A 27,401-nucleotide genomic window follows, 5' to 3' on the forward strand; every position below is an offset into this window, starting at 1 on the left:
GCATAAAAGCCCATGCATTCTCAGGATGAATACTAATGCAGCAAGATTCTGTATCTCAACACAAGAAACAAACAACAAAAATTCTTTACTCACTTTAAATTGTTGTCACTGCTCTAAATAGACCTTGGCTGTTTGGATTTTTTCCCAATCACTTCCAGCTGCCAAATGCAATTAACAATGTTTCTTTAGAAAGATTTGAGTAAGAAGTTTTCCTCCATAATATAATCAGAGATGAAAATCAGACTGCAAGAATCAGAAAGAAAACAACATGTCCCAACAAACCAGGCATATCAGTTACATGAAGCTAATTTCTACAGAAATACTTGCATTTAGGAAATAATTAACCTCTTGATACTCTCTCAGGACAAATCTTTTAGATATTGTGAATTCCAAAAACCCAGAAAAAATCTGCTGTTCTTCCTCCCAAATCCCACTGTCCTGAGCTGGGATCCATCAATACAAACTTTGACTTTTTAAGCAGTAGCACAGTATACAGTCAGCTGTGACACATCCTAATAAAATCCAAGAATTTTTCAGAAGCATCATGAAAATACATTTCTCTTTTGTAGCAGACAAGGTGTCAAACTGTACAATTACCTTTTTTGGTACAATACAAGCCATCTCAGATCATTTTGCAGATCTGGAATGTAACTGGATTAAATTCCTGTACTCCCTCTGGAATATATACACAGTGGGAACTGTATATATTTAGAGTATATATAAAGTATAAAGAGCGTGAATTTATTGACAGGAAGACAAGGAAGGGGGAAAGGAGACTGTTTCCAAAACAAGTGATCCAAGTTTCTCAAACAGTTTCTCTTCTCTAGCCATTTTATCCTTTTCTACCTGCCCATTTATCCTTCTCTGAGCCTGTAGTACGTGCAGATTAATATACTGTCCAGGACAATGTAAAGTCTGTTTAGCTCAACAGTGAAATTTAATATTAGCCATGATCTCCCATCTCTCTGCTCACTGGAAACTGAATTATTACCCCAAGAAAAATTTATATCAGAAGTCTGACCAAAAGAGTGTTTTGTGCTGCTACTTCCCAGAACACTAAAAAAGTCATTAGGCTGCAGGTCTCAGTCCAGACTCCTGAGTTTCTCAGTCTCTTTCCCAAATCTGACAGACACTGAGGATCTTCTGCCAATGTTTGTTTAGCACCTGAACAAATAAACAGGTGAGCACACAAGGGCACAACACAGCCTCTGATGGATTATGCCAAAATTTCTTCAGCAGCTTCCAGCTTGGCTGATGAGCAGGGCTGGAAGAGAGCCCATTTCCCCCCGACATGCAGCAGAGAGCAGAGATGTCTCTCAGTGGTTCTCATCCTCGCCATGCAGAGCCCTGTCTGTTCCCTGCAGGCGAGTTACACACAAGCAGCTTCAGAGCATCCTCTAGAGCTGAGCGCCACGGAATGGATGTGCACGGTTTAGGCATCTGCAGTGCACAGAGTAAACAAGGGACCAAGTGCCGAAGGAGACTCAGGCTTTGATGATCTCATCTGTGAGGGCTGAAATCTGTATTATAGCACAGAGTGCATCTCCTGCACACCTGAACAAAGAAAGCAGGTACTGAATTAAAAGTGTAACTTCCACACACAAATTATAAAGGCTGACATTATCAGCAGACATTTGGGTTGAAAACCTCTCTTATCTCCAGCTACAGTCTCCTTTACATCCCAGAGGCTATCACAGACAACAGTGCTTGGCAGCACATCAAAGCCCAGCACCCACTCAAATGGGATTTTGCTCCTCTCTAGTTCAATAATGCTGCCTTGTTCATCTCCATGCAACTTGCTGAAGAAAAGGACGCAAGGTCACAGTTAAATAATGCTCATTTCCTGTTCTCAGTGTATTTACACTACAGGTTTACACTGCAGACACACAGCATTAAAGGGATTCTCAGTAGCCTGTTACGCACAAGCACAGAAATGGGGAATTCACAGACTTCCTATATTTACTGGAAGGCCTTATTATGTTTAAACCCCCTCCCCCCCCCCCCCACCAAAAAACAGTAAGAAAACCAAACCAGAAAAAGCAAAAAAGGCTCTCCCCCTCAAGCCTGCAATCTAGGCACTGCTTGACAAACCCATAAATACTTGGAGGAGCATCATCAATTTGCTCAGTGATGAACTGAAGGAAGGCAAACCACAAACATGATCTCTCTCTCAATGACTAAGCTATTGCTGGTGCCTTTCTGAGATGAGGAAACAGTGCTACATCTCAGCTGTTCAAAGCAGAATCCAAGGCTCAGTTTTGGTTCCACACAGAAATCTAAATCAGCCATCACTCAAACAACAGAAATGCATAACAGCAAGTTTTAGACAACAATCACAGTTATCCCACACTGATTTTAAGATTATATGCTACCATCTTCCTTTACAGGTAGTAGCAAGTTAAAAATAAAGGAATAAAAATCTATATTCTACATGCAGGTAAGGCACGTGTGGAAACACATGCAGGTAATATTTAAAAAGCTGTTTGAGGTCACACAGTAAAGAATAGCAGAGAGCAGTGTCCACACTTCCATATCTGTGCTGCAATCCATGGCAGCATCACTCCCAATGTTTACTGGTGGATGTCTAAACAATCCATTGCTAACATCTGTTTATCTAAGCTGGAAATCCTTGTTTGCTATTTCATCTACACAGGAAAGTGACATAAGCTTGAAACATGAGCAGCAATGCCCATCAAGAAACAGCAAGACAACAAAGGTGTTGGTTCTTTGTTGATTTCAACACTACAAAATCCCAAGTGTAGGCTCCTTCCTTAAGGGAGTGAGTAACAGGATTTATAATATTATACAAGAGTCTAGAGAGTCAGACAATCTGTGAAACTTTCAGAAGTCTGGATAAAGGTAAGTAGCTTCCCATGGTCTGAAAAAAAGAAAAAACCCAACCCACACACACCTCTCCTGAGATGACTGCTCTCCTTTAAAAACGATCAGAGGAGTGCAGCCACCTGCAGTACATTGATGGATTGAACTCCCACTAACAACTGCCACTGAATCTGCAGCACTGATTTCTCACAAGGCACTCGAGACCAGACTGGGGCTTTTTTGAACATTGCTTTTTGCAGGGTTTTGAAGTCGTTCTGAAGTCTAGAGCACAGACTTCAAATACTACACTTGTGTTCACTAAATGCTACAATACCTTGATTATACACAGCATGCTGAAGTTATAGTAAGACTATGTATTCTCACAGGTACACTTTACAGAAGTGAAGCGTTACTTATTGATTTAGCATCTCTAAACTGCCTGATATGCTGAACTTCAATGCCACAATAAAGGTCAGAGCTCCCTACACTATGCCTTGTGATAGAGTACAGCTTTTCTTAATTGGCAAAATTTAAATGCCAAAAATAAAAGAGACAAAACCTCAAAGTAGTTTTAGAGGAAAAAAATTACATGTGGGGTGGTGGTGAAAAAACAGCTCTTTTTTTGCATGTCTGTTTTTTAATACACATTTCCTTTACTTTGTATATATCAATTCTCAAGACTCGAAGAAAAAGAAAAGAACTTTAAGTCAACAATGGAGTTACATTTAAGGACAAAAACAGGCCATCTGTATCCCATCTAAACGGCCAGTTTGTTCTTCAATGTATAAATGCAAAAACTTACTCAGGGAAAAACCCAAATGAGCCACTGTCTCATTTGCTGCTGTTTCTAATAAATGAAAAACCCAGAACATCCTTGCTTTCGTTGCACCAGAGTATTTTGATAACTAGGTTAATATACTCAATACTGTACTCCAAGCAGTATGGTGTCTTAATTAGTCAGGAAAAGGAGTGGCTGACTCTTATTTCCAGAAGATCCTTAAGATTAAAAAAGAGTACACAGCACCACGTCGCCGTTTGTATCTCAGTTTGTATTCAGCCTGACTGCTTAGCTTTTTCCTGCCTGTTTCACAAAAGAGGAGATTTTCTGTAAAAAAGTTTTTCTGTCAATGCCTAATAACTAAAATAATAAAATACCTGCACCAATCTCAATACATATCCCCCAGGAAGCATCAATCTAAATATGTGTCTACATTCTTCAGAGAAATTTTCTGTTCTAGCAGCCAGAGTTTAAGTCCCTTCTTTTCTCCTAATGACTCAACGCAGCCTTTTCACAACTGCCATCTCAAGCAGAACAGAACGAGCTGAGCACACAAGGAACAGTAATTTCAAGAAGAAATAATCACTACATATGTCATAATAAATAGCTCTACTTACATGCAGTGGCCCTAAGATTGTCAAAAGCATCTCAGATCAAAAAGCTGCAAAGCTGAATTACACAATCAGACCTCAGGCTCTTAAAAGGAAAGTGCCTGTTTGATTATGACTGACAGGCTTACAATCAAGAGTTCACATCTCTTATAAAACAATTATTTGGCCTCATGCAGTTTGTATTATATTAAGCAGAAAGGGAAGTGAAGAGCTTTCAAGCTGGAAGCCTAATTATTAATTTCTTGCTATTTTTAAGAGTAAAACAAGGTTCTGATTGCTGAAGAAGGAGGCCCTGAGAAGGTAGCTTGCTGTCTGTGCTTTCAGTTATCTGAAAAACCCATTTGGCTATAGATGAAATAATAGAAAGTGCTTTCTCTCCAAATACAGTTTACAGGGATTGCTTCCTGCCGGTAGTTTTCTTTCAAGTAACCTAATTATTATCAAAAGCCAGCTTGAAAAGCACAAACAACATATAAGCTGCTGGCCCTGAACTGCTCAGGAGCACAGGAACAAGAGAGGCCTTCTCCCACTGGCAATCTGCTGGCATTTGTTGTTTGACCCTCCTTTGTGCTTTTGAATCGCTCTCCAACCAACCTCTACCAGAAAGCTGCATTAGATCCTTTGCTTCAATGCTGGCTCAACATTTTCTGGGCACATTTACTCCTACAAAGGGAAGCAGAAGGAGGTAGGAAGAACATTTGCTCTTCAGACAACTTCATTTCCTCAAACACACACCAGGAGCTCCAGTTATGAACACACGAAGGTCTAACCCGTAAATGGAAATGACTGCTGTCCTCAGATGCTCTCCGGAATCTCTGTTTCCATCTAAATGTAACCAGAATCCTGAGAGAAAAACCTTCACACACAGTCCTTGACTATCAAAAGAAAGCGTCTCCTTACACACAGAGGAGCAGTAGATAAAGAGGAAACTCTCCACATTCCTCAGGGGATGCTAATCCAAGTAGCAACAGCAATGGATACATTGGGAGATTTGACACTGCTTCATTCCAGCTTAGTTCAAAGCCAGCCTACAATGAGACAAGTAGTTCTGGGTGTCCCATAATTGCTGCAGAATCCATCCTCATTCAACACCACCATCTATGCAAAACACATGTGAGCTAATCCCAACATATTCCCTGCATGGTGGTAGTCATTAAGGATCCTGAACAGGCCTTGCTGCTACCCTAGAGGCAGTGATAGATATGTATCATTCAGCAGGAGCTGGCTCCCACTCCCCAGGCCACCTGCCAGCCCACACAACTGTGCCACACCAGATTCCTCACAACCCTTCTGAAAAACAATGGCAGTGCATAAACGAGACTGTGGATAACCCTCCATAGCCAGCACGTTTCCTAGGAGCCACGAAGAAGCTCTAACTCTTGATACCACCTGCAAGTCAGAAAATAGTTTCTACTCTCCAAGTGCAAAAAAAAAAAGTAATCTTTGCACAGCCGAAGGTCTTGTGGAAAACTGAAACACCCACAGTGCTATAGTGGCTACAGAGAGCAGGGAATAACAGCCTGATCCTAGAGTTAAAACCGCCTTGCCAACCTCACCACAGCTCCGCTGACAATACACGTTAACAACCAGCAGCATGGTTGTATCAAGACCCATGGAGGATATCATGCCTTCCTCATACCAATTACAGCTATTCCTGAAGAAAAGAGATCTTCAATATCTCTCTGAAGGCTAAGAGTTCAAAATCTACTAATGATAATGATTCATGTGGTAAAAAAAACCCAAAATGAAACCAACAAAACACAAAAAAACCCCACAACCACAAAACAACCCAAACCAAAAAAACTAAACAAAAGCCATGAGAATTAATGCTGAAACTTCAGAGCAATGCAAGGACTGGTTTATTTTCATGTCAATTTCAAAGTTGTGTTACTATTAGTTAAAGTTGGCCCTGTGGCTTCCAGAGGTCATGCCATATACCAGTAACAAAGAAAAATGAGAACAGCATGGGTCTACAGGGAGACTTTCTACCTCTACAAGCCATATTAAGACAGATGTGGATGAAATAAACTTGTTTGCAGAGAGCAGCTGCATTATCGCATAAAAATAGGAATATTCTATGGCTTACTAACAAGAGACACAGGCCATTTGTCTGCTGATCTAACAAGTAAAATCCTCTTCTGGGCTCATGGATATTTATTAATCTGGTTCTGAGGGCTCACAACCAAGTTTTCACAGCTTAGCCAGGGCACATCTGCTGACCACACATACTCGGTCTGGAGGAAAGGCGCAATCAAAATATCCGTGCTCAAGTCTCCTGGAATAGGTTTGAAACTATACAGTTTACTGTCATTTTTGCAACAAACTCTAAGGTTGCAAGTCAGGAGGTACTACAGATCGGTTCATGCTGAATCTCAAGAAGTTACTGCATAAAACAACGATGTGGAACTCTGAAACCAGGCTGACAGAATCCCAATTGCAAATCCTATGTGACAGAGACATTCTGGTGTTTCATAGCAGCCTGTAATCTCTTCTCTAAAGAGACTGTTGTGAAGTGTCTGCAAGCTGCACAGTGAATAACTACACCAGTAAAACAGTTACTGCCCTTACCCCTCCTTCCTAATTCCTCCTAGAAGTGCCCACATCTCACTCGTGCAGCTGGTTCCAGCCTCCTGGCCAAAGAGGCCAGATCAGCACAAACTGCTGTTTTCACCTTTTGGTCCAGCCAGGCACATCCAGGCGGCTCAAAAGAACAGCTTCACCTGCGGATCAGATGGAGCAGATCCCTCTGGCAGCCAAGCAGTGACGAGCATCTGGGAGCAGTATGATCTTCCATCAGCACAGCTGGATCCAGAGACTGACATCAGCCCACCGCCCACCTCACTCAGCCCCGACCCCAGGGACCAAAACAGCCTCACTGACAAGAAAAATGAAGGTGCTTTTTCCCCTCAGCACACGTGCTTTGCACAGCTTTGTGGACACTGTAGCTCAAAAAGTCAAAAGGTTACCAAAATACTTTTTAAGGACTTGTTTGAAGAGAACAGTAATAACTGGATAGCTAATTGTGCTTTCTGAAGATCTCATTTATGTTTTCCAGACCCGAGAGACTCGCCAGTACCGTCAACACCAGTAGCTAGCTAAAGTCTTCAAGGAGAAAGAAGAGAAAAAACTGATATTTAACACAGTCAGTTCTGAAGGAGAGATGAAGAACCACTATACAGTATTTTTATACCGGGTATCAAGAGCTATTGCAGCCTGACACACGGCCAGGTTGTGGAGTGTCACAGCATTTAATATTACCTTCGCTGAAGATCTCCGCACATCAGAGTCCCCCAGTCACCGACACACAGCAGCATTTCGACCCTATAATGCGGACTAGGATCGCGGCTCCGCTGCGGGAGCACCACCTCTCCGCCAGCCCGCAGCTATCTGAGGCAAACGCAGCAGGAACCTCAAACAGCACGTGAAGCCCATGTTTACCTCGGGACGCCTCCAGAGGCACCGCCTGGCCGTCAGAAAGCACCGCCTGAATTGTCAGGCTTCCCCTGTTCCCGTCGGTGATTCGTTAGAAACGGTGCGCATGTTGGACTTGACGATCTTGGAGGTCTTTTCCAACCTTAATGACGCCGCGATTCGAATACCCACAGGCGCGTTGGGACGGTGCGAATTTATATGCGACGGGACGGGAGGAATGAGCCGCCCGGAGCCAGCACCGCACCGAAAGCAGGGTTTGGGCTGCAAACACCTCGTTCCTCTCAGGCAGCGGTCACCCCCACACACACACGGAGCGGGCACACGAACGCGCTGGCACCGGAGCCGCGGCGGCTTCCCCGCAGCGCGCACATCGCATCACGGGCGCTGCCGGGCCAGGGCCCGCCCCGCCACCCCCGAGGCACCGCGGGGGGAGGGACACCGAGCATCCTCGGTGGGGACCGAGCACCCGCGGTGGGCTCGGAGCCGCGAACTGTCCCCCCCAAAAAAACCCCTCCTCGTCCATCCCCGCCCGACACCGCCCCCTCTCCCCCCCCTCAGCCGCTCTGAGGGGTGGCGCGCCGCGGGCCGTGTGGGGGGGGCGCGGGGGTGCCGTGCCCGCCGCCCCTCACCTGGAGACGCAGTTCTCCAGCACGGAGCTCTTGCCGGCGCTCTGCCCGCCTACCACCGCGATCTGCGGCAGGTCGAGCAGGCAGTTCTGGCCCAGCGCCGCGAAGGCATCCTGCAGCCGGTTAACGAGCGGGATGAGCCCCTCCATCCCGCCGCCGCCTCCTCCGCCCGCCGCCGCTGACAGGTAACGGCCGGCGCACTGCGCATGCGCCCCTCCCTCCGCGGGCCTGGGGGCGGGGCCTCCGTGGGGCGGCCACGCCCCCTCCGGTGCGGGTGCGGGTCCCGGTGCCGGTGCCGGTGCCGCGATTGTCCCGCGATTGTCCCGCGATTGTCCCGCGATTGTCCCGCGATTGTCCCGCGATGGTCCCGCGATCTGTTCTTCCCCCCGTTGTGCCAAAGGCCCATCCACGCTCGGAGTCAAGGGCTTGGATTTATTTATAGTTCTGCGCAGAAAGATGGCCGGGTGACAAATCCACAAAGCCAGCACGACAACTGTCAAAAGTTTTCCCTTTTTGTGGACTTTAACAAACCAAAGGCCTTGATGTTTATTGGCTGCAGGTTATCTAGTTCGCTTATTAATTAGTGTTCTGTCTTCTGTTGGTTAATGATGCTCTTCCATCCAGTGCTAATTAGCCTGCATGCTCAGCCTTTCTCTTCAGCTCCTGGGGTTTTTGGGTCAGTGGTCTGTGAGTCAGGGGTCACAATTTGCCCCTGGCAGAATTGCCTCTTACCCAGCCAGAGCTGATTTCAGCACAGTTGCTCAGTTTTTATTAGTAGCTTCCTTATCTTGGGTGTTCTGCCAAATGTCCTCGTAGCCCCTAAATTCTGCATTCTTTGTGTCAGCTAGGAGTGGTACACCCTTCTACCTTTGGTAACCTCTCCCAAGGTCTGACATAACTCAAACATGTCAGGCCCTAAACCTTAACAATCGCCTGGAAAAGGCAATTTTACTGATCAGTAATTTGTCTTTCTACCACCTGGACATCACTTAGAGTTTGCTTGTTAGGGATTGCTTTTTCACAGGTTGCCCAAAGAGGCTGTGGAGTCTCCCTCACTGGAGATATCCCAGAACCAGCTGGACACAATCCTGTGCCTGTGCTCTGGGATGACCCTGCTTGAGCTGGGAGATTGGACCAGATGTCCTACTGTGCTCCCTGACAACCTGACCCATTCTGTGACTCTGTTCCTGCCTGAGGACAAGGCCACCCCGCTGCTGAGACCCTTGGACACGAGGAGCACGGTTCACCCAGGTCTGTGCGCTGACCACGAGACCACCGCGCTGCCCCTCTCCCCTGGGAGCCCAGCCCCAGCTGGCCACTGGGAAGGGCTGTGCAATGCCTGGGCACAGGCAGGAGCGCTGCCAGGGTCAGGCACGTTCCCAGGAGGAGCTGGATCCGGCAGGGCGGGCAGCAGGTGACGGCTCAGGAGCAAGCTGGGAAGCGACATCGAGGTCCTAGCCGTGTCACTGCAGCGGGTTCAATTAAAAATGCACGCTGAGGCTGAGCTAAAAGCTCAGGCACACAACAGAGATGAGATTTAGCTGCGATTACTGGCAGCAGTCACATCGTGAAAATATCTGAAAGGCAGGCTTTGGAGTCGTGCAGCGATAAAAGTTCCCCTCTCTGTTCCAGCAGACACCGGCCTCGCTCAGCGTGAAAAGCAAAACAAAGGGAGCTGTGAACATCCCGCAGGCTGACGGAGACTAACCATCTGGAGGATTATCAAAACTTCTTGGCCAGAGCTCTCAATAAGTGTAAAAAATTACAGCAGCCTGACCTATAACTCTGGAAACAAGGAGCGGTTTTGAATCGGCAGAAGGCAGAGACGGCTTCTCCTCCCCGCTGCAGTTAGACCACAGCCTCTGGGAAAAGCCTCGCCATCGTGTCTGTCTAGTTGGGAGCCTGGGAGTTATTGACATAATTATGCCAATTAGCAGCATGATTATTTCTTTCCCCACTCCTGGGCGAGCAAGCTGTGCCAGGAGGCACTGGAGTAGCTGCCTGGCCTTCCTCCAGCTCGTGGGTTTCTATGGAGGCTGGAAGTTGGGAAGAACATTATGAGTGTCCAGAGCACTTTTTGCTGCCCCCATGAAATAATTAAGACCCGTAGAAGAGCAGCCTGGCCGTAGGATTGTGTCTCCACAGGAGAAAAATGAAGATTGAGAAAGGCACCATGCCTGGGGAGCAGCATCATGCACACCTTCAAACTGATAATCCAAGGAACTGTTCTTTCTGTGAGGTCTTTAAATTACAGCTTTGTCTGCTTCCACAATTAAAATAAAATTAATTAGGAAAACAACTAAGATTAGGAAAAGTTTGAGTTATTCCCCCAAGTTATTCCCATTCCCTGGGAAGTTTCCAAACGAAATTTTTTTGTCTGGTGAAGCAGAGTTAAAGCCATTAAGTGCCCACATTCACCCTGCAACTCTATCACTTAAAAAAATCCAACTTTCCTCCCTCCAGAAAAAAAAAAAAAAAAGCCACAAGCAGCCAAATACAGATTCCCCACCTTCTGGGAAAAGCACAAACAATTTCATTATGGATGCTTGTGAGAGGTTTTCCTCATTTTTCCAACACCCCAAAAACCTCATGAGAGGTTTTCCTCGTTTTTCCAACACCTCCAAGAGAGCAGAGAAGGAGAGAGGAGAGGCACCCGAGCATATCTTTAGGTCTCTGCTTTTCCTGACTGACTTCTCTGGCCACCTTGTTCCAAATTCCCATGCAGAGCCTAGCCTGGCTTTCTGAATTTGCCAAGATTCAGAGTGGCTAAATTAAAGGAAACAGGGGTGCTACTAGACCACTGCAAAGCTTCTTGTAACAAATAACCCTGAAATACAAGACCTAAATCAGTGTCAGGGGGCCATGCAAGAAATTGTTCTCTGGGGGATCAGTAGGGGCAACCCCCAGGAGCACAGAGCTGTGCTGCTCACTGGTTAACCAGCTAAACACAATCTGGCTTTACCCTGCTGTGCTCAGCCGTGCCCCTAACAATACAATACAATAAAATACAATATTTATCATTTCCTTTTGCTGGGTGCCAGGCTCAGCAAGGAGAGAAAAGCTCTGCCAAGCACCTTTCCTGGCATGGCAGGAAGGGTGGGTGCCCTGGTCCCCAAGGTGACTGCAGCAGTGTGGTCTGATGTCACATGTCACCAGCTCCAGCACAGCCTGCCTGGGGCCCCCAGTCACAGCCTCCCGTGCATTTCAGAGTGTGAAAAATGCATATTTTATGATTGGCTTTTCACAAATATTAAATTGAATACTATATGTATTATGTTACATTGATTAGAAGTGCTGTATTAACATTTTAATAGTATGGTAAATGTAGTTTTGTAGTTAAAATAGAACCTATGTATGTGGGGTTTTTTTTACTGGCTCAAACAAGAGATGAGATAATGAAGAAACTCTTCACACAGTGATGACAATGAAGGGGGCCCATAAAGAATTACTGCCTCCTTATCAGAAAAGACAAACATTCTTCCACCTTCTCTCCGTCTTTATGGAACCACCAGGATTAAGGGGAAGAAGTTGACAAAAACCAGAAAAGTTCTTAATTTGCAAGGAATTTATGCATCATGTATGAGATGTATGAATATGCAACAGGCTACTGCTTTTAAAGGTTATTCCTTTGTTCACAAGGCATGCTTATCGGGCTTAAGTGCCCGAGAGCATCCGGACGTCCGTAATTCTTTGCTTTTTATTGTCTTGTAATTGTCCTAACTCTAAATTTTCATTACTCTAATTGTATTGCTATTTTTATAACCATTTTATTATTATTAAACTTTTAAAATTTTAAAAACCAAGTGATTGGCGTTTATAACAAGATCAAGGCTACCGACAGCAAGCTAGTCCTGCCACGACTTCCAGAGAAATAGATGGCAAAAATAGCCTGGCTTCAGGGTGCAGCTGAGCCCACAAACTCACACACACACTTCTCCCTGAGCAGGCAGTGACGTTAACACTGAGGACATTTGGACCAGACCCCAGGCTGCTTCCCAAACACGCAGCAGTGCAATTCCCTTCCGGGGAAATGAGTTCTGTGTAAACCAGCCGAGTGGGGAGCTGCAGATGCCTGCACTGAAGAGCCAGCCACGCTGCCCTGCCCGGGGCAGCAGAGCACAGCAGAGCCTGCTCCTCTCCCCGAAGAGCAGGCAGCTTCCTCCACACCTGCTCGTCTCTCCAGGGACCTTCCTCACCTCTGTCACGATCCGCTTATTGCGGGGTGTCGTGATGGTTCTTTTCACCGATCCCAAAAGTACAAAAAGGCAAACAACAAGGGACTATCAGTTAATCACAACAAATGCACCTTTATTAGGGGCCAAAACAGTAAATGCGATAGTGGGGATCAGAAAGGAGATAAAAGAATAGAGAGGGAGAGAGATGAGAGGGGTATGGGAATAGCTACCAACACAGGCGAGATCCTCAGTGGTCCGGACGATGGGGATCCGTCTGTCGTGTCGGGGGAGTCTCCGAAGTTCTGGTCGACTCGGGGTTCCAGTTATAGTCCACAGAGGAAAGAGGGGGGAACAAGTGTAACAATGAAAGTCCATTGTAATTGCCACGGGGGAACAGGTGAGTCCACAGAAACCACCAAAGCAAGACGAATACAATGAAGAATAAGTCCATTGAAATTACTGAAGGGAAACAGGTCATGTCATTAGTGGTCAGACCACCAAATTCCCCTCCTCCCTATAGTAGGGGTCTCGGTCTCAGTCCTTGGGAGGAGGGTTCTCGTTCTTTATTTGTCACAGTGGTAACGAGGCAGATGAGGGGTCTTCAGTGAAGGACCACAGGAGTCACCCCAAAAGTTCATTCGGCTTAAGAACGGAGATTAGAAGCAGGCTGCGCATCAGGCTGTCCCGAGCTGGGTCCATGTCAGGTCTTTGCCAAGTCCTTGCCAACTCCTTGCCAAGTTCTTGCCAGGCCTTGTTCGGAACAGCTAGCATGATGGTTCAGCGGTTCCACCTGCACTGTGTCCTGTTCTTAGCCGGAACTGCAGCGGGGGAAGGGATTCTTTCTCGTGGCAATCGGAAGGCAGAATGGAGAACAAGGGGCTTCAGACGGGCTCTTACAACCTCCTTCTTGCTTCAGACACGAATGCAGAGTTTTGGCAGAGCTTTTCAGGCAGTTGATGGGCACAGAGCAGGAGGAGGTGTGGGCAAGGGGCAGCTCCCAGTTCTCGGCAGCACTTGGCTCTGCAGTGGAGCTGCACGAAGGTGCCAGTCAGCATTATGCCTGTGCATCTGCCAGGATAAGAGCTCAGACCCTGAAGCTGCAAAAGATGGAACTGGAGCCCGTGAAAGAAAGCCAGAGTGGCTGCAGGGCTGTGATTAGAGCAGTGGCTGCAGCATTTCTCCTGTGTAAAGATGTGCTTTCTGCCTTCCCCCCATAGCCCGGGGCACTGCTGACTCACTGATGGCAGGACAACACAGTCCCTGTCCCATCTCTCCTCTCTCCTGCCCTGTGACCTCCAGCTGCATCCCGTTGCGGGGTAGAAAAAGGGCACGGTGCTGCATTGCAGCCTGCAGAGGTGTTTCCCTGCAGCCCTCAGCACCCTAGGAAAGAGCTGCACTCCCTCCCTGCAGCCTGGCAGCATGCCTGCTTCTTTGGCCACAAAGCCAGACAAGCCAAGTGCTTCCCCAAGGGAAGATTCCGTGGACAAAACACTTCCCACGTGCTTCCAGCCTCTGGGAGTGGCTGTTGCAGCCCTCGTTGTGCTGGACCACGCCACAGCAGCATCCCCAGGCAGTGGGGCCAAGGCTCTGCCCAGCTGAAGGGAATCAGCCCGGGGCTCAGTCCCCACAGCTTTTGTTGCTGCAGAATCTCTCCCAGCTGCTTGCTGTACTTCGAGCTGATAACAGTATGTCCCTTATCCACCTCCAGCCTGCTCCCCAGAGGGAACTGGGGTGCCATTCTCTTCTCTGTTCTTCTCCAGAACAGGGACCCGGGCTGTGACACCATATGGGGTGTACATGTGGCACCCCATCAGTGCCTGCCTCAAAGTGCCACCATCCCACCAGCTGCCTGCTGACAGCCACCCTGGGCCAAAAAACCTCTCTGCATCCTTCTACCCAAGCTCAGGACACTCAGGGCTGACCCACCAACTCGCAGTGTCTCGTTCTCTGGAGCAGCAGCAGGACATGGACGCTCTGAGAAGGGACCAGGCCAGCCCAAAGCATCCCCAGCTAGCCACAGCCTCACACCTGAGCCGTGGGCTGAGTTTCACCCGGCTCTTTTTGTGCTGGGAAAGCCAGAAAGGAAAAAGTCAACATCTCTGTGCCAGTGGGGGTTGCTAAGTGACGGCAGAGCTTGTTTCTATCCCGCCACTGACAGCGTGCCTACGCTGCAAGGGAAGGAAGTGAGGAGTAAGGGATGTAAACATGAGTACACTGCCAAAACTCTCCACAGAATCACCCTTGCCAAACATATACATTAGCTGCGTGTGTTGGCTGCCAGCAGAGAAATGTTTACTACGTGTCAATTACTCCAGCCTTGGAGCATTTTACCTGCAGAGGAGGATTTGCAGCACTCATGAATTTGCCAGTTTTCCAGCTGAAATTAATTTCCAGACCAAAGTTGTCGGGCTGTCAGTAGCTGCAAGAACAGCTGCCATGAACTGAGATTTCATCCTTACATTGTTTCTAATAGATGGCTTTTGTTTTTCCACCAGGATGTGGCGTTATGCCGCATTTCGGAAGCACAACAGAAAGGCAGGACTGGACAAGGGAGGGATGAAGGCAGCCTTTGTATGAGCTCCTGGGAAAGAAAGGAGATGGTTTTGCTAGAAAAAAGGGCACACACACACTAACCTGTGTCGTTAAGATTATGTGGAGAATCGCAAACTAAGTTAAAAATAGAGTAAACGCAGCACGGCTGATCTAGTTGAGAAATCTGCCCTTGCTAAGCGAGGTGGATAATAGATATCTTTCAGAACAGTGCTCATCACAGAGGAGCTTTAGAAACTGCATGGTGGCAGGCACACTCCAGCTCCAGCTTCAGCCTTGTTTCTCCCCCGTGCTGTGCTGAACTCACCACAGAAGGAGGAGAATCACTGGAGGAGTGACTGGGTGGTGACACAGAGGGCACCTAGCCAGGCTGCCAGCCTTTATCTGAGGCAGGGAGCAGGCCAGCCCTGCTCTCCTGGGCCTGGGAACCATCACAAGCACTTATTAAAAAAGCATCTACTCCCTTTGCGTAGCTGCAGGTTAGCCCAGGGAGAAAGTAGGGCACCCATCTGTCCCTCTGTGGGAACGGGAACAAGGAAGCATCAGAGAAGGGATCTGAACAGAGCAGTTCCCAAAGCAGACCCTGCTGGCAAATTAAAATGAAAATACATCCCCAGCTGCTGGCAGCACAGCTGCCATGGTGCATGCTGGGCACCAACAGCCCCTCTCCTGCACTGGGGCAGTGCCCACATGGTCCCCACTGCTTCAGGGGGTGAGAACCTGTGGGAAATGGATTTGTAGAAAATTCTCAAAGCCTGACTCACGTAGTGAGCATCTGTAGGCAAACCTTGAGATAAGAATGCTGACTTAGAAATGCCATGGAATAGGACAGACGTTGTTGAGAGAGGAATGGAGCTAGAAACAAGTTTCAAAGGATGGCCTTGCAAATAAGACTAGATACTTTGGAGAAATAGAACCATGAAAGATGCATTGTAGTAGGACCCACGAGGGGTAATTTTAAATGATTGGCTTTAAGGAATTTACAACATGGTGTGGCAAAAGCTGATAGGCCAAGAAACACTTATAATGTATTGTAATTAAGAAATAATTGGCTTCTGACTGTGTTCTGAATTATAACATCTGTATTGTCTCACCCTTCACTTGAGATTGAAAATGGAATAAAAGTTTTTAAAATGCCTCTCAGTTGCCCCATCTCTGGGTCAGAAAAGGGCTTAATCAGACAAGAAGAGCCTTTTGCAGTGTCCTTCCCATGGCCCCATGGAGCTGGGGAACCGCAAACTCTCAGCTCACACAGCCTCTCACTCTGCTTTCAAAGTGGCAGAGGTTTTCCCACAGATGGAGGAGAGCTGGCTCCTTCCAAGCAAGGAAGGGGCAGCCCAAGCCCTGTTGGGACGGGGGGTGTGAGCTGCAGGGCTGGGAGATGGCCCAGCAGGGATGCTGAGACACAGATCCCTCCTGGAGCTACTTCTGGTGTGCTGTTACCTCCCTGGGCTGTGGAGAGGTGGCTGGGGAGGGTTTGCTTTGGGAAGCAGCTCCCAGAAAAGCTGGTTCACAGGCTGTCCTCTCTCAGGCTGCCAGTGGCAGAAGGGAGCATGGAGTGAGGGTGCAGGATCAGTGGCAAAGCAACAGTTTGTCACTTGGCTGTCTGCAAGCCGGTCACTTCGGTACCGTGTCTGAGGCTCATTTTGGCACCAGCTGTTGCAGGGGAGAAAGACAAGCCCCCAAAAATAGCTTCTGATGAATGAATGAGACCCTGCAGGTCCATAACCAGGACACACAGGCCAGCTCTCGAATGAGCTCTCTGGGCAGGATTGGGGTGCTGTGGGAACATCCCAATGGGTATTTTCTGGCTGCCCTTTCGTCCTGCAGGAAGGCTGACCTGCACTAGGTGGGCGAGTGGGTTGGTGTGGCCAGGAGGCTGAGCGCAGGGCTGGGTCCCTGCTGGCCCTGGGGCAGAAGGGTTCTGAGCTCGGGGTTTCAGTTCAGTGGTGATGGCTGGAGAGATTCAGAAGGGGGGAAACACAGTGGGATGCAGTCTGGGGAGGGTGAGTGGCGAGTGGGGTTCAAGGGGCAGCTGCCTGCTCCCAGGACATGGCTTTGAAGTGCAGAGGTGACTGCAGTTTTTCCAGGGGTCTGGGTGCTTCAGAAATAAGCCTTAGCAAATCACTGCAGGCCTCAGAGCACCCCTGAGCACTTTATTCTCACAGCTCGCAGCCCACCCACACACATCCACAAGCAGGCTTGGAGCAGGCCTGGGGCCCTGCAGAGACACCAGGAATGCTGGAGATGGGGGAGAGGCACCATCAGAAAGAAAGAAAGGAGCTGTGCTGAAGGAGAAGGGTCAGAGGGATGCTCCTCCCAAGGTGGGAAAGCAACGAGGACAGACCCAAACGCACACTTCTGCCAGTCCCACAGCACCTTCCTCAGCCCACCAGCTGAACGCCGTACAGCCCTGCATGGTGCTGGAGCCCTTCCTCAGGAAGCACCTTCCCGTGTCCGTCCCATCCTTCCAGCAGGCCCAGGCCAGAGCTGGGCGGCAGTGCCGGCCACGGGCACCTCCCCAGAGGAGGCCTGCCGTGCCGGAGCAGCAGCGGAGCCCCCTCAGAGCACGAGGACGGCCTGCAGCATGTCTGCCAGCGCGTACGAGCTGTCCCAGGGCCGGCCCGGCTGCCGCAGGGCCCCCTCCAGCGCCCGCGCCCGCGCCCCCAGCTCTGCGGGGCCGCGCCGGCCCGCGGGGCCCGGCTGGCAGAACAGGATCTCGTTGACCTCCCCGTGGATGCGGCGCGCGTAGAGCAGCGGGAAGACGGCCCTGAGGGCGGCCAGGACGGACTCCTTCAGCCGGGCGTCGCGGCACACCAGGTTGAGCACGAAGACGCCTGCAGCAGGGCGAGAGGGAGGGCAGTTCAGAGCAGCCTGCGCACCCCAGCCTGCTCCCTGCCACCCTGTGCCACCCTGCTGAAAACGTGTCCCTCACCGGTGTCCCCAGCCCCGCTCCACGTCCCTGCTGCCACGCGGGTTGTGGGTGGCCATGAGATCTGTTCTCAGGTACCGCCTACACCTTCTGCTTCCAGAAAACTCTGCTGGGCCCCTGGGATGTCTCAGCCCGTCTCAGGGCACCCACTCCATCCTGCTGTCCTCACAGTGCCCACGGAAACACCCAGATGCAGGACCCGCCAGTAGAAGGGGATGCCATGCAGCAATCCTGGCTGTAGCCACTATTCTCCAGGATGAGAAGCGGTGGCACGGCCCCAACCCCACTCAGAACTGGCCAGCCTGGCCATGGGGACATGGCCAGATCTCCCCTCCTACCTTCTGGCTTGAGGATGGTTTTAACTTTCTGCAGAAAGGGCTTCTCCACAAAGGCGGGGGGTGGGCAGCTCATCCCCACCGTGAGGTCTTTGCTGTCCACATCAAACATGATGGCATCATACTGGGCTGGTGCTGCAGGACAAAGCACAGACAGTTGTTATCCTATGGGACAGAGGTGAGCTACACACATAGGAAGGCCAAAGAAGGGATGGTCAAGACACCCCTTCTGCCATGTTATGGGGGTCTTCTCGGCTGGGGTTTCTCTTTACAAGCCCTTGGTGCTGGGGGAGGCAACAAATCTCAGATCCACTACACAGGCTGGCAAGGACAGGCCGTGAGCGGCAGACACCTGGTGAGGCTGGAGATTGTGGCACACAGCAGGAGATGGGCAGGAAGAGGAAGCAGGTGGTGACAACAGCCCAGGACTCCATTACCCAGCATGGCACCCACTGGGCTCGATGGGGCACCTCAAATGCTCTGGGAGATGGTACCTTCAGCTGCCAGCTTGGCCACGTAGTCCAGGCCATCGGAGACGTGCACCTGCATGCGGTCACCCTGGGAGAAACCGAACCAGCGCGTGGCCACTTCCAGCATGGAGGGGTCGATCTCCACCACGGCCACGCGGGCCTGCGAGAAGTAATCATGGACGAAGAGGGGCAGGCTGCCCCCGCCGAGCCCCACCACCAGCACTGCCAGCTCTCCTGCCAACCGACAGCACCCAGTGAGCCACCAGGATGCCGTAATCCCACTGCTCGTCCCACCCACCGTCCCCAAACCGCTTTGGGAATGGTGCACGGGGCACCTTGGCCAAAAGAGCCTTTCCCCAAGGGGCTGTGGCGTGGGGACACCTGCCCCAGCACAGCCTCCCACTGCTGGCCTCGTCACCTGGGAGGGCGTCGGGGCCCCCCAGCAGGCAGAGCCCCGCAACCATGGCCTTGTGGTGCTCACAGCACAGGTAGCTCTTGTCGATGGCTCCAGGTGGCTCAGTGGGGCTGGGTTTTTTCTTGTCTTTCCTCCTCTTCTTCTGGCCTGAGTAACAGGAGACACCAGCCAGTAAGACAAGGGGGGAGATGGAGGTGCTTTCTGGGAAAAAGCCACCCCCAGCCCTGTCCCACCCACGGTGTAAAAACACTCCCAGGGCTGCTCTGGGGCACGACAGGCAGATCCCAGCGGGACTTCTACCTTCTTCCTGTATTGCTCTCACTCTCTGTCACCCTAAAAAATCAGCCTGGGCCCCTGCCCCGTGTACCTGGGAGAGGTGTGGGGGCCAAGAGCCGAGCCTCAGACTGCACCACGTTCCTGTTCTGGAGGAAGACGAGGCGGCGGAAGTAGCAGGTGCCATCTCCCTTCACGTCCTCCACGACGAACTCCCCGCTCAGGGGGCTGCTGCCACAGTGCCGCACCGCCCGCACCCCGATGTCCCCTCCCACAGACAGGAAGGGCACCTGCAGGGAGGAGAGGGGCTGCTGGGAATGAGGAAGGCTACAGGAAGACAGCTTGGCATTCCCACTGTCCTGACCATGGCTACAGAGCCAGGACGAAGCAGACACAATAGAGGAGCAGTGGGAAGCCACAGGAGAGCTGGGGATCTGCACTAGATTCACTCCCACAGTGAACACAGGGAGTGCAGGGGAACAAACACAGCAAGATTCTTTGCAAGAGCTCAGATGTGTGGAGTTGGGGCAGGAAAGAGAAGACAGAAGGAACAGAAGTTAAAGCCAGGATTAAGACAGGGGGCTGGATGCTTTTAGGATTTCTGGATCTCTGTTTTTCTTGGGATGCTGGGTTTTGGCGGGCAAGGACTTTGTACTGAATCCTACCACACAAGCACCTCAAATCCTGCCTCCAAGCACAGACAGACAGCTGGAGGGAAAGCCAAGAGAGGCTGCACCTGAGGCCTATCTCCCTCCCACCAAAGCATCCAGCTCACGCCTTGCAGCTCGGTCTCCTTTGGAGAAGAGGGTTTCCCTGCTGGCAGAGAGCCAGCCTGGCCTTGTTTTGGGAAGCCCAGCCAGGGGGCAGGCAGAGGGGGCTCACCTGCTGCCGGTCAGGGAGGCCCGGCGGGGCCAGCTCCATCACCTTCCCCGAGAGCTCTGCCTGGATGGCGGCCATGCCCTCGTAGCGCTGCTCCCTGTGCAGGGCCACCGTCAGCAGGCGCCCGAAGCCCGCGCTGGCCGCCAGCTGCCTCCGCCCTTCCTCCGTCCCAAAGAGCCACTCGGTCTCCCTGCCCTGTGGGACTGCAGAAGGGGCTGCCATCATGCCATCAGCCTGGGCTGCTCCTGGCTCTCGAGCCTCCAAGGGAGGAGCCACCGGGAATGGCAGGACACTTAAGGGAGGTAGCACTGCTTGGCTAGAGCCGTGCACTGTGACCATCAAAAGAGCCAGGGTATCCCCTGTTTTGGGCAGGCTCCTGCAAGAAGCTGGAAAAGCCACATCTCATTAGAAGGGAGGGGCCCAAGAGGCTCCTGGGCTGTCTCCAGGCTCTGCTCAGCCCCAGCTTTGCAGGGATGCAGGGAGGGAATGGTGTTGCTGGCAGAGGCCGATACATCTCGGTGCGCGCAGCCCCAGGGGTCTGGCCCTGCAAGCCAGGACACCCAGAGAGAGCAGCAATGCCTTCCCAGCCACGAGGTGCTAACTTGGCTGTCACCAGCATCCAGGCAGGAAACACCACCTTGGAGGCAGGGCAGGCAGTGTCCCTCTGCCCAAGCAGCTCTGTGCCACACCTCTGCTTGCACCACCAGGCAAGCACATATCCCACCGCAAAGCCAGGACTAAAACATCAACCCGACTCACACAGGTGGGTTATTCCCCTCTCCAGCCCCACACTCAACAGGCCCTGAAGGGCTGGCTGTTTTGCAGCACCTGACTGCAGCCTGGACAGGCCGTACTCACTGATGAAGATGGCAAAGTGATTGTCCCGGGAAGGTTTCACCGAGGGGCTGTCCACCACGTGCAGCGTGTAGCGGGGCTTCCCACTCTCCTTGTCACACAGATCCAAGGAAACCTGTTCCCTGCAGGGGGTTTTGCTGATCTGGCTGCAGAGCAGGGCATAATGCTGCCTGTCCTTCACCGCTGCCACCAGCCGCTCCGCGCTCTCCACCCGCATGGGCTTGTCCTGCTCCTCGGGGCAGATCTCCAGGATCCGTGCTTCTGAGCCAGGCATCTTCCTGAACTTTGTCATCACGTACACGAAGACCGGCAGGACAAACTGCTGCTGGTCCCCACTGCTGGCCACCTGGTGGACACGCACCACCCAGCCTTCCTGGGAGAAGTATTCCACGGCTTTCTTCAGCACGTGGGCTTGAGCCAAGGAGACGCAGAGGTAGCGCCCTCCTACCTGCAGGACCCGGCTGATCTCAGCAAACATCTGGTCCACCTTGGCTAAAGTGGCCTCCTCCTCATCAGTCAGGAGGGCATCCAGCGTGCCTTTGTCCAGGACCACTTGGAAGTGGGCATCAGGGAAGTCCATCTGGAGCATGTCCATCAGCAGGTAGCTCATCCTGGGCCTGGTGCTCGCGCTGCGCTCCCGCATCTGGCGGATCACGGCGTCGCTGACGTCGATGTTGACGATGTCCTGGCACATCCCCACGTCGTACATCTGCTCGCTGAGCTCCGAGTTCCCACAGCCCACCACGAGAACCTGGGCAGCAGCACGAGAGCAGCGTGATGGTGAGAACACCCTGGAAATAACCCCCCCATTCTAGGAGCAAGTATCAGATGTGTCTGTGAAAACCACACCCTCAGGGCCTGCAGCCTCACTCTCCTAAGATAACCCGTGGCCTAAGATAACCCGTCCACAGAGAACAGTCCCGTGGGCAGAGAAGTGATGCGTCTGCTGCATGTTTTTTGAGAAGGATGTCGCCGCTTTAAACCCCAGAGCTGCCCAGACCAGGGCCACCCAGGGGTCTCTCCCGTCCTCTTGCTAAGGCACAACGGGGGCTTCACATCATCTGTGTCAGACCTTGCACACAGAACCAACTAGAACCAACCACGGGAAAAGACCTCTGAGAACATGGAGTCCAAGCTATGACCAAACACCACCATGCCAACCACCGAGTGCCACGTCCCGTTTCTCCTTAAACACCGCCAGGGACGGTGACTCCACCACCTCCCTCTAGGCAGTCCATTCCAATGTCTAAGCGCCCTTTCTCTGAAGAAATCCATCCTCCAAATGTCCACCCTAAACCTTCTCTGGCGCAGCTCAAGACTCTGTTCTTTCCTCCTGCTGCTGGCTGCCTGGGAGAAGAAGCCAACCCCCAGCGGGCTACAACCTCCGTTCGGGGAGTTGTAGAGAGCGAGAAGGTCAGTCCTGAGCCTCCTCTTCTGCAGGCAACCAACCTCAGCGCTCGCCGCCCAGGAGGAGCCCGGAGGGGACACTGCGCTGGGTACCAGCCGGGACTCACCTTGTCGCGGGGCCGCACATACTTGTGCAGAACGGGGCAGAGCTCCGGGAAGGCGCCGTACCACTCGAAGGGCCGCTGCCCGCGCTGGCGGAAGAAGCGATCCCAGTAGCGTGCGGAGCCGAACTCGGCGGGGCTGCGGGGCAGCAGCTCCATGGCCGGGCCGGGCCGGGCCGGGCCCCGCTCCCGCCGCGCCCCACGTGTCCGCCGCGCTGACCGCTTCCGGCTGCGCGGCGCGGCGCGCCCGCCGCCCATTGGCTGCAGCTCCGCCCCGGCCGCTCCCCATTGGCTGCAGCTCCGCCCCGGCCGCTCCCCATTGGCTGCAGCTCCGCCCCGGCCGCTCCGCGCTCCACCGCGCAGCGTTCGCGGCGCGCCCCCGCCCGGTGCCGGTGCCGGTGCCGGTCCGAAGCCGCCCCCGAGTCACAACCGCGCAGCTTCGACAGCGCACACCCGCTGGGCTCTGCGGCACTGCTGAAGCAACAAAAGGAGCGGAGAGCGAGGCAGCGGTGGGTCAAAAGGAGCGGCTTTAATGGCATCCCGCAGCGGCGGGAGTCTGCCGCGCTGCGTGTGACGTGCACAGCACCTGCCCTGGCAGGGCTTGGACGAGGAGATCTCCAGAGGTCCTTGCCCACCCCAGGAATTCTGTGTGGTTGGGAGCCCGCGGCTCGGGCGCTAGCTGGGAGCGGGGCGCGGCTCTGGCGAGTCGCTCTGAAGAAAGAAGGCCGAGAGCTCGCTCAGCGCCCTGTACCGGTGCGAGATGGAGTTCTTCACTGCCTTGGGCATTTCAGCGTAGCTGCAGGGGACAGAAACAAGTGTCAGTAGGGGGGACACTACAGCACATTCCTGGAGCGCCGAGAGCTCCCCTGTGCCTCCCTGCTTGGCTCAGCGGGGCATCGGTAGTGACACAACCCCTGAACCGGGGGCTTCCCAGCACCCACCCTCTTCTGATCCAGGAGGACATTTCTCCCTCATGCCCTTCCTCACAAGCAAGTTCCCCTGGACACCCTTGACCAAGGTTTGCTTTACACAAAGAGCTGTAGGTAAAACACCACCTACGTCTGGTCGTAGCCATTTGGCTGAAAGCAGGGATCCCAGCCAAAATCCCGAGGGCCCCTGGGCTCCACTATCAGTCCCTGCCATGAGAAAGCACAGAACAACTTTAAAAGAACACCAAAAAAGCACAAAAAACCCTTAAAGACTGCAGTTCCCCTGCAGTTACATCTCAAACACAGAGGGAGACACGCAGCCATGGCTCACACTGCAGCCAGCACAGGCCCTGCAGGGTGCTGTCCCCTCCCCAGCTCCCCCCCAGCATGTGACCGAAATCAGCAGCTCCAAACTCACGCTGCCCAGTGCCGACAGTGCTCTGACCTCTCCAAATAACAGAGCTAAGAACTGAACCTGAATACAGCCCTGTGAGAGGGAGATGGGGGTAACGTGCAGAGTTCAGGGAGCACCGCTGAACAAAGGGCTGCGCCCTCAGCACCCCCCTCCCACCAGCTGCGCTCTCCCTGAGCCTGCTGCCAACATCCAGCGACCCAGAGGCCACCACAATTGTCCTCAGCAGAGCCAGTGCTGCCACCAAAGTCCCAGCAGAGCCCTGCTCCCCCAGCACACAGCACCTACGTGGGTCTGGCCTTTGAAGAGCCTCACTGGCTCCTCCGGGTTCCCGCTGCTGAAGGCGAAGGTGCAGAGCGCGTAGGCAGACTTGTCCTCAAAGCCAGCCAGCAGCTTGTACAGGCCTGGGGGACACAGAAGGGAGCCTGGCGTCCCTGCTGCTCCCTGGGAGCCCAGCACAGCCACCCAGGCACGGATGTGTTCTACGTGGCATTCCCAACCACCACGGGAGGTGACAAAGCTCAGGCACCAGGATCCCTGCTGTGCCTGAAGCCAGCGCCTCCGATCTCTTCTCCAGAGCCCTGCTATGAATTTGTGAGTGGAAGCAACCCAGCATAACTAAAGCCCCTGGTGCTTGAAGGTGATTAGTGCCCATGTTAATGAGACCAGCACAGGATTTGCAGTCACACTCTGAACTGTGGCATCAAGGCACAGCAGGGGAGGGGAGCAACAGTGGAGAGGGGCTTGCCCTGAAGCCACAGGGAGCAGGAGATCTTCCAGGTCACACTGAGGACAAACAAGATGCTCCCATGAGCCCTGCCACCAGCCTGCAGCAGGAGTCTGGGAATCCAGGGATGGAACTACTGAGAAAAACAACATCCTGGGAAGGAGGGCACAGAACAGGCTCAAGGAACCTGTTGGTTCCCCCAGCATGGGTAGGGAGCCACTTCAGGGGCAAAGGAGTGGGTTACACACGGAGCAGTAACATGAGTGCAGTACCTTCTGGCTTGAGTTTCTCCAGGAACCATTTTCTGAAAAGGAAGGAAAGAGGGAAGATCAATTTTTGCAATTATCTCTCAGAAATACAGGCATGCTTGTGACATTGTTGCTTACATTTTCACAGGCATTTGAATCCCTCTCAAGGTGCTGTAAGATCACTCATTCTGGACTATTAACCAGGAAGGACACACTTACCTCTTAAGCTTAAGGGGACACGGTGAAAACAGCAGTGGGGTATTTAATTTACTGTATTTACTGTATATAAATACACAATAACTTTGTTATCTTCTGGATTAAAGCTGTCCCTAGGAGAACCTATAGGGAACTCATGGCAGAGTCCTGCTGAAAGGCTTGGTGCCTTTGCTGCACAGAACCTGCTCTTTGGACAGGTTCCCAAGCTGCCAGAGCAGGCACCACAGATTGGGAACCAGAGCCAGCAGCCCAGGTCTGTCTCTCCATTCCTGCTCCATGACTTACCACAGGGCTTAAGGAGCTCAGTGCAGCCCCTGGGCTGCAGGATGAGGGGCAGGGCACAGCAATCACCTCCCTGACCCCACTGCTCCTGGAGTGGGGAGCCCACCCTGCCAGCCCGTGCTCCTAACCCTGGCACGTGAAAGGGGAAACAGCCACTTACATGTAGGGTCCTGGGAGGCCCCCCAGGGCATTGAAGCACAAGCAGGTGTCCTCTACTATAACAGGTCCCTGAACCTACAGTGACAGCCCAAGAGAAGGAGAACATTAGACCTAAAGGAAGGCACTGCCTCCAAACCCATTCCCTTGCTCCGTCCCATCCTCGTGTTTCCACGTGAGATCAAAGGCAACATAAACCAGACAGACACAACCAAACCCAAACTCCCCCCAGGCAGGCCAGAGAGGCTGAAGAACAGTAGGGAGGGTTTCACACGGAGAAAAACAAGCAGAGCTGAACTCTCCCTGCCATCCTGGAGGACGAGGAAAGGGAAAGCCTGTGTTCCAGAGGCATGCCTGCAGGACACCCAGCCCAGAGCCAGCTCTGCAATGTTCAGCAGACATAAAACTCTTTGTCCTGCAGCCAGCGGGCCTGGACTGAAGGAGCTTCCGTGACCTCCCGCTGCTAGAGGGACACACCAGCATAAACCAGAACAGCCGGGTGATGCGAGAGCAGCGAGGTTGGGATGCCTCAGTGTCCCTGTCTGGGGTCCCTCCACACCCATCCCGCCGGGAAAGGGGAAGGAGCGAGTGACCTGCCGGGCGGCTTCGCGGCACTTCTGCACCGAGATCTCGTCTGGCTCCCCCTGGTACTCGGGCACTGCGGACACGGGGATGGAGCGGTGCTGAGCACACGGCCGGACCGGGACGAGCCGAGCCGAGCCGCCGCATCCCGCCAGGGCCCACCGACAACTTACGGTCAATCTTCTTCGCCACCAGCGTGTAGGGAGAGGAGTCCCCGAGGATCTGCGTGACCTGCGCAGGGAGAAGGGAGTGACAGGGGAGGGAGGGAGGGAGGCAAACCCGCTGGCCAGGCGCGGTCCCGCCGCGCTCACCTCCTCCAGTTTCTTGGCGTTGCCTGTCACGAACACGACGCTCCGCCGCGCCGGCGCCGCCATGCTGACCGCGCGCGCGGCCCCTGCGCGCCCGGCCGCCAATCAGCGCCCGCGGCGCCGCCGCGCCCCGCAGCGCTCGACCAATGGGAAACGTGCCCGCCCCGCAGCGTCCGGCCAATGGGAAGGGCGTCCGCCCACGCCAGAGAGGCGGGAGCTGCCGGCCCGCGCCGCGAGAGGCGCGCGGAGGGCGGGGCGGGTCGCCATGGCAACCGGGCCCTGCTCACGGCCCCGGGCCCTGCTCACGGCCCCGGGCCCTGCTCACGGCCCCGGCTCCTGCTCACGGCCCCGGGCCCGCTCACGGCCCCGGGCCCCGCTCACGGCCCCGGGCCCCGCTCACGGCCCCGGGCCCCGCTCACGGCCCCCGGCCCCGCTCACGGCCCCGGGCCCCGCTCACGGCCCCGGGCCCCGCTCACGGCCCCGGCTCCTGCTCACGGCCCCGGGCCCTGCTCACGGCCCCGGGCCTGCTCACGGCCCCGGCTCCTGCTCACGGCCCCGGGCCCTGCTCACGGCCCCGGCTCCTGCTCACGGCCCCGGGCCCTGCTCACGGCCCCGGCTCCTGCTCACGGCCCCGGGCCCTGCTCACGGCCCCGGGCCCTGCTCACGGCCCCGGCCTTCGGATCCCGCGCTGCTGCTCCCGAGGTAGAATCAGCTGTACTTGGGGAATCGGCGAGGGGATTGTGCTCCAAGCCACTGTTCACTGCTGTTCAGCCTCCGACCTCAGGCGCGTCTCTGCACTTTCTGTCATCGGGTTTCCTGTGTCGGAGCGATCCGCCGTTGTTGGTTTGCTGCTGGCGGTGCCTCTCACAGCCAGGGCTGTCC

General features: G+C 53.2%; 3 protein-coding genes across 4 annotated transcripts in view; all 3 read right to left on the reverse strand.

The window, feature by feature from the left end:
- Positions 1-8,471, reverse strand: part of DNM3 (dynamin 3) — a 167,062-nt gene extending 158,591 nt beyond the window's left edge. Inside the window, exon 1 of one of the 2 annotated variants that reach the window (XM_068199307.1) lies at positions 8,271-8,471. In XM_068199307.1, the coding sequence (XP_068055408.1) occupies positions 8,271-8,416 (146 nt within the window). In that variant the 5' untranslated portion in view covers positions 8,417-8,471. The remainder of the gene's footprint in view (positions 1-8,270) is intronic. The other variant, XM_068199308.1, reaches the window with a different exon arrangement.
- Positions 8,472-17,496: 9,025 nt separating this feature from the next.
- On the reverse strand, positions 17,497-22,870 carry METTL13 (methyltransferase 13, eEF1A N-terminus and K55). The gene is made up of 8 exons (XM_068199271.1): positions 22,666-22,870; positions 21,155-21,902; positions 20,300-20,499; positions 19,512-19,707; positions 19,148-19,291; positions 18,754-18,963; positions 18,263-18,394; positions 17,497-17,829 (listed from the first exon to the last, which is right to left on the reverse strand). Exons 1-8 carry the CDS (start codon positions 22,816-22,818, stop codon positions 17,555-17,557), a joined length of 2,058 nt encoding a protein of 685 aa, XP_068055372.1. The 5' UTR covers positions 22,819-22,870; the 3' UTR covers positions 17,497-17,554.
- Positions 22,871-23,173: 303 nt separating this feature from the next.
- Positions 23,174-26,672, reverse strand: ITPA (inosine triphosphatase). The gene is made up of 8 exons (XM_068199155.1): positions 26,523-26,672; positions 26,385-26,442; positions 26,223-26,287; positions 25,634-25,707; positions 25,000-25,031; positions 24,289-24,404; positions 23,719-23,795; positions 23,174-23,455 (listed from the first exon to the last, which is right to left on the reverse strand). The coding sequence occupies exons 1-8, from the start codon at positions 26,583-26,585 to the stop codon at positions 23,335-23,337; spliced, it is 606 nt and encodes a 201-aa protein (XP_068055256.1). The 5' UTR covers positions 26,586-26,672; the 3' UTR covers positions 23,174-23,334.
- Positions 26,673-27,401: the final 729 nt, after the last annotated feature.

Source organism: Anomalospiza imberbis, chromosome 9, assembly GCF_031753505.1.
Source record: "Anomalospiza imberbis isolate Cuckoo-Finch-1a 21T00152 chromosome 9, ASM3175350v1, whole genome shotgun sequence".
Lineage (NCBI taxonomy): Eukaryota > Metazoa > Chordata > Aves > Passeriformes > Viduidae > Anomalospiza > Anomalospiza imberbis.

Coding starts and splice junctions, on each gene's coding strand:
- METTL13 (XM_068199271.1), bottom strand. CDS start 22,818: ATGGAGCTGCTGCCCCGCAGCCCCGCCGAGTTCGGCTCCGCACGCTAC. Junction 21,903..22,665: donor ATGTGCGGCCCCGCGACAAG/GTGAGTCCCGGC, acceptor GCTGCTGCCCAG/GTTCTCGTGGTGGGCTGTGG. Junction 19,292..19,511: donor GGCCCCCACACCTCTCCCAG/GTACACGGGGCA, acceptor CCTGTTACTCAG/GCCAGAAGAAGAGGAGGAAA.
- ITPA (XM_068199155.1), bottom strand. CDS start 26,585: ATGGCGGCGCCGGCGCGGCGGAGCGTCGTGTTCGTGACAGGCAACGCC. Junction 25,032..25,633: donor GGCCTCCCAGGACCCTACAT/GTAAGTGGCTGT, acceptor CTTCCTTTTCAG/AAAATGGTTCCTGGAGAAAC. Junction 23,456..23,718: donor CCAAATGGCTACGACCAGAC/GTAGGTGGTGTT, acceptor TGTCCCCTGCAG/CTACGCTGAAATGCCCAAGG.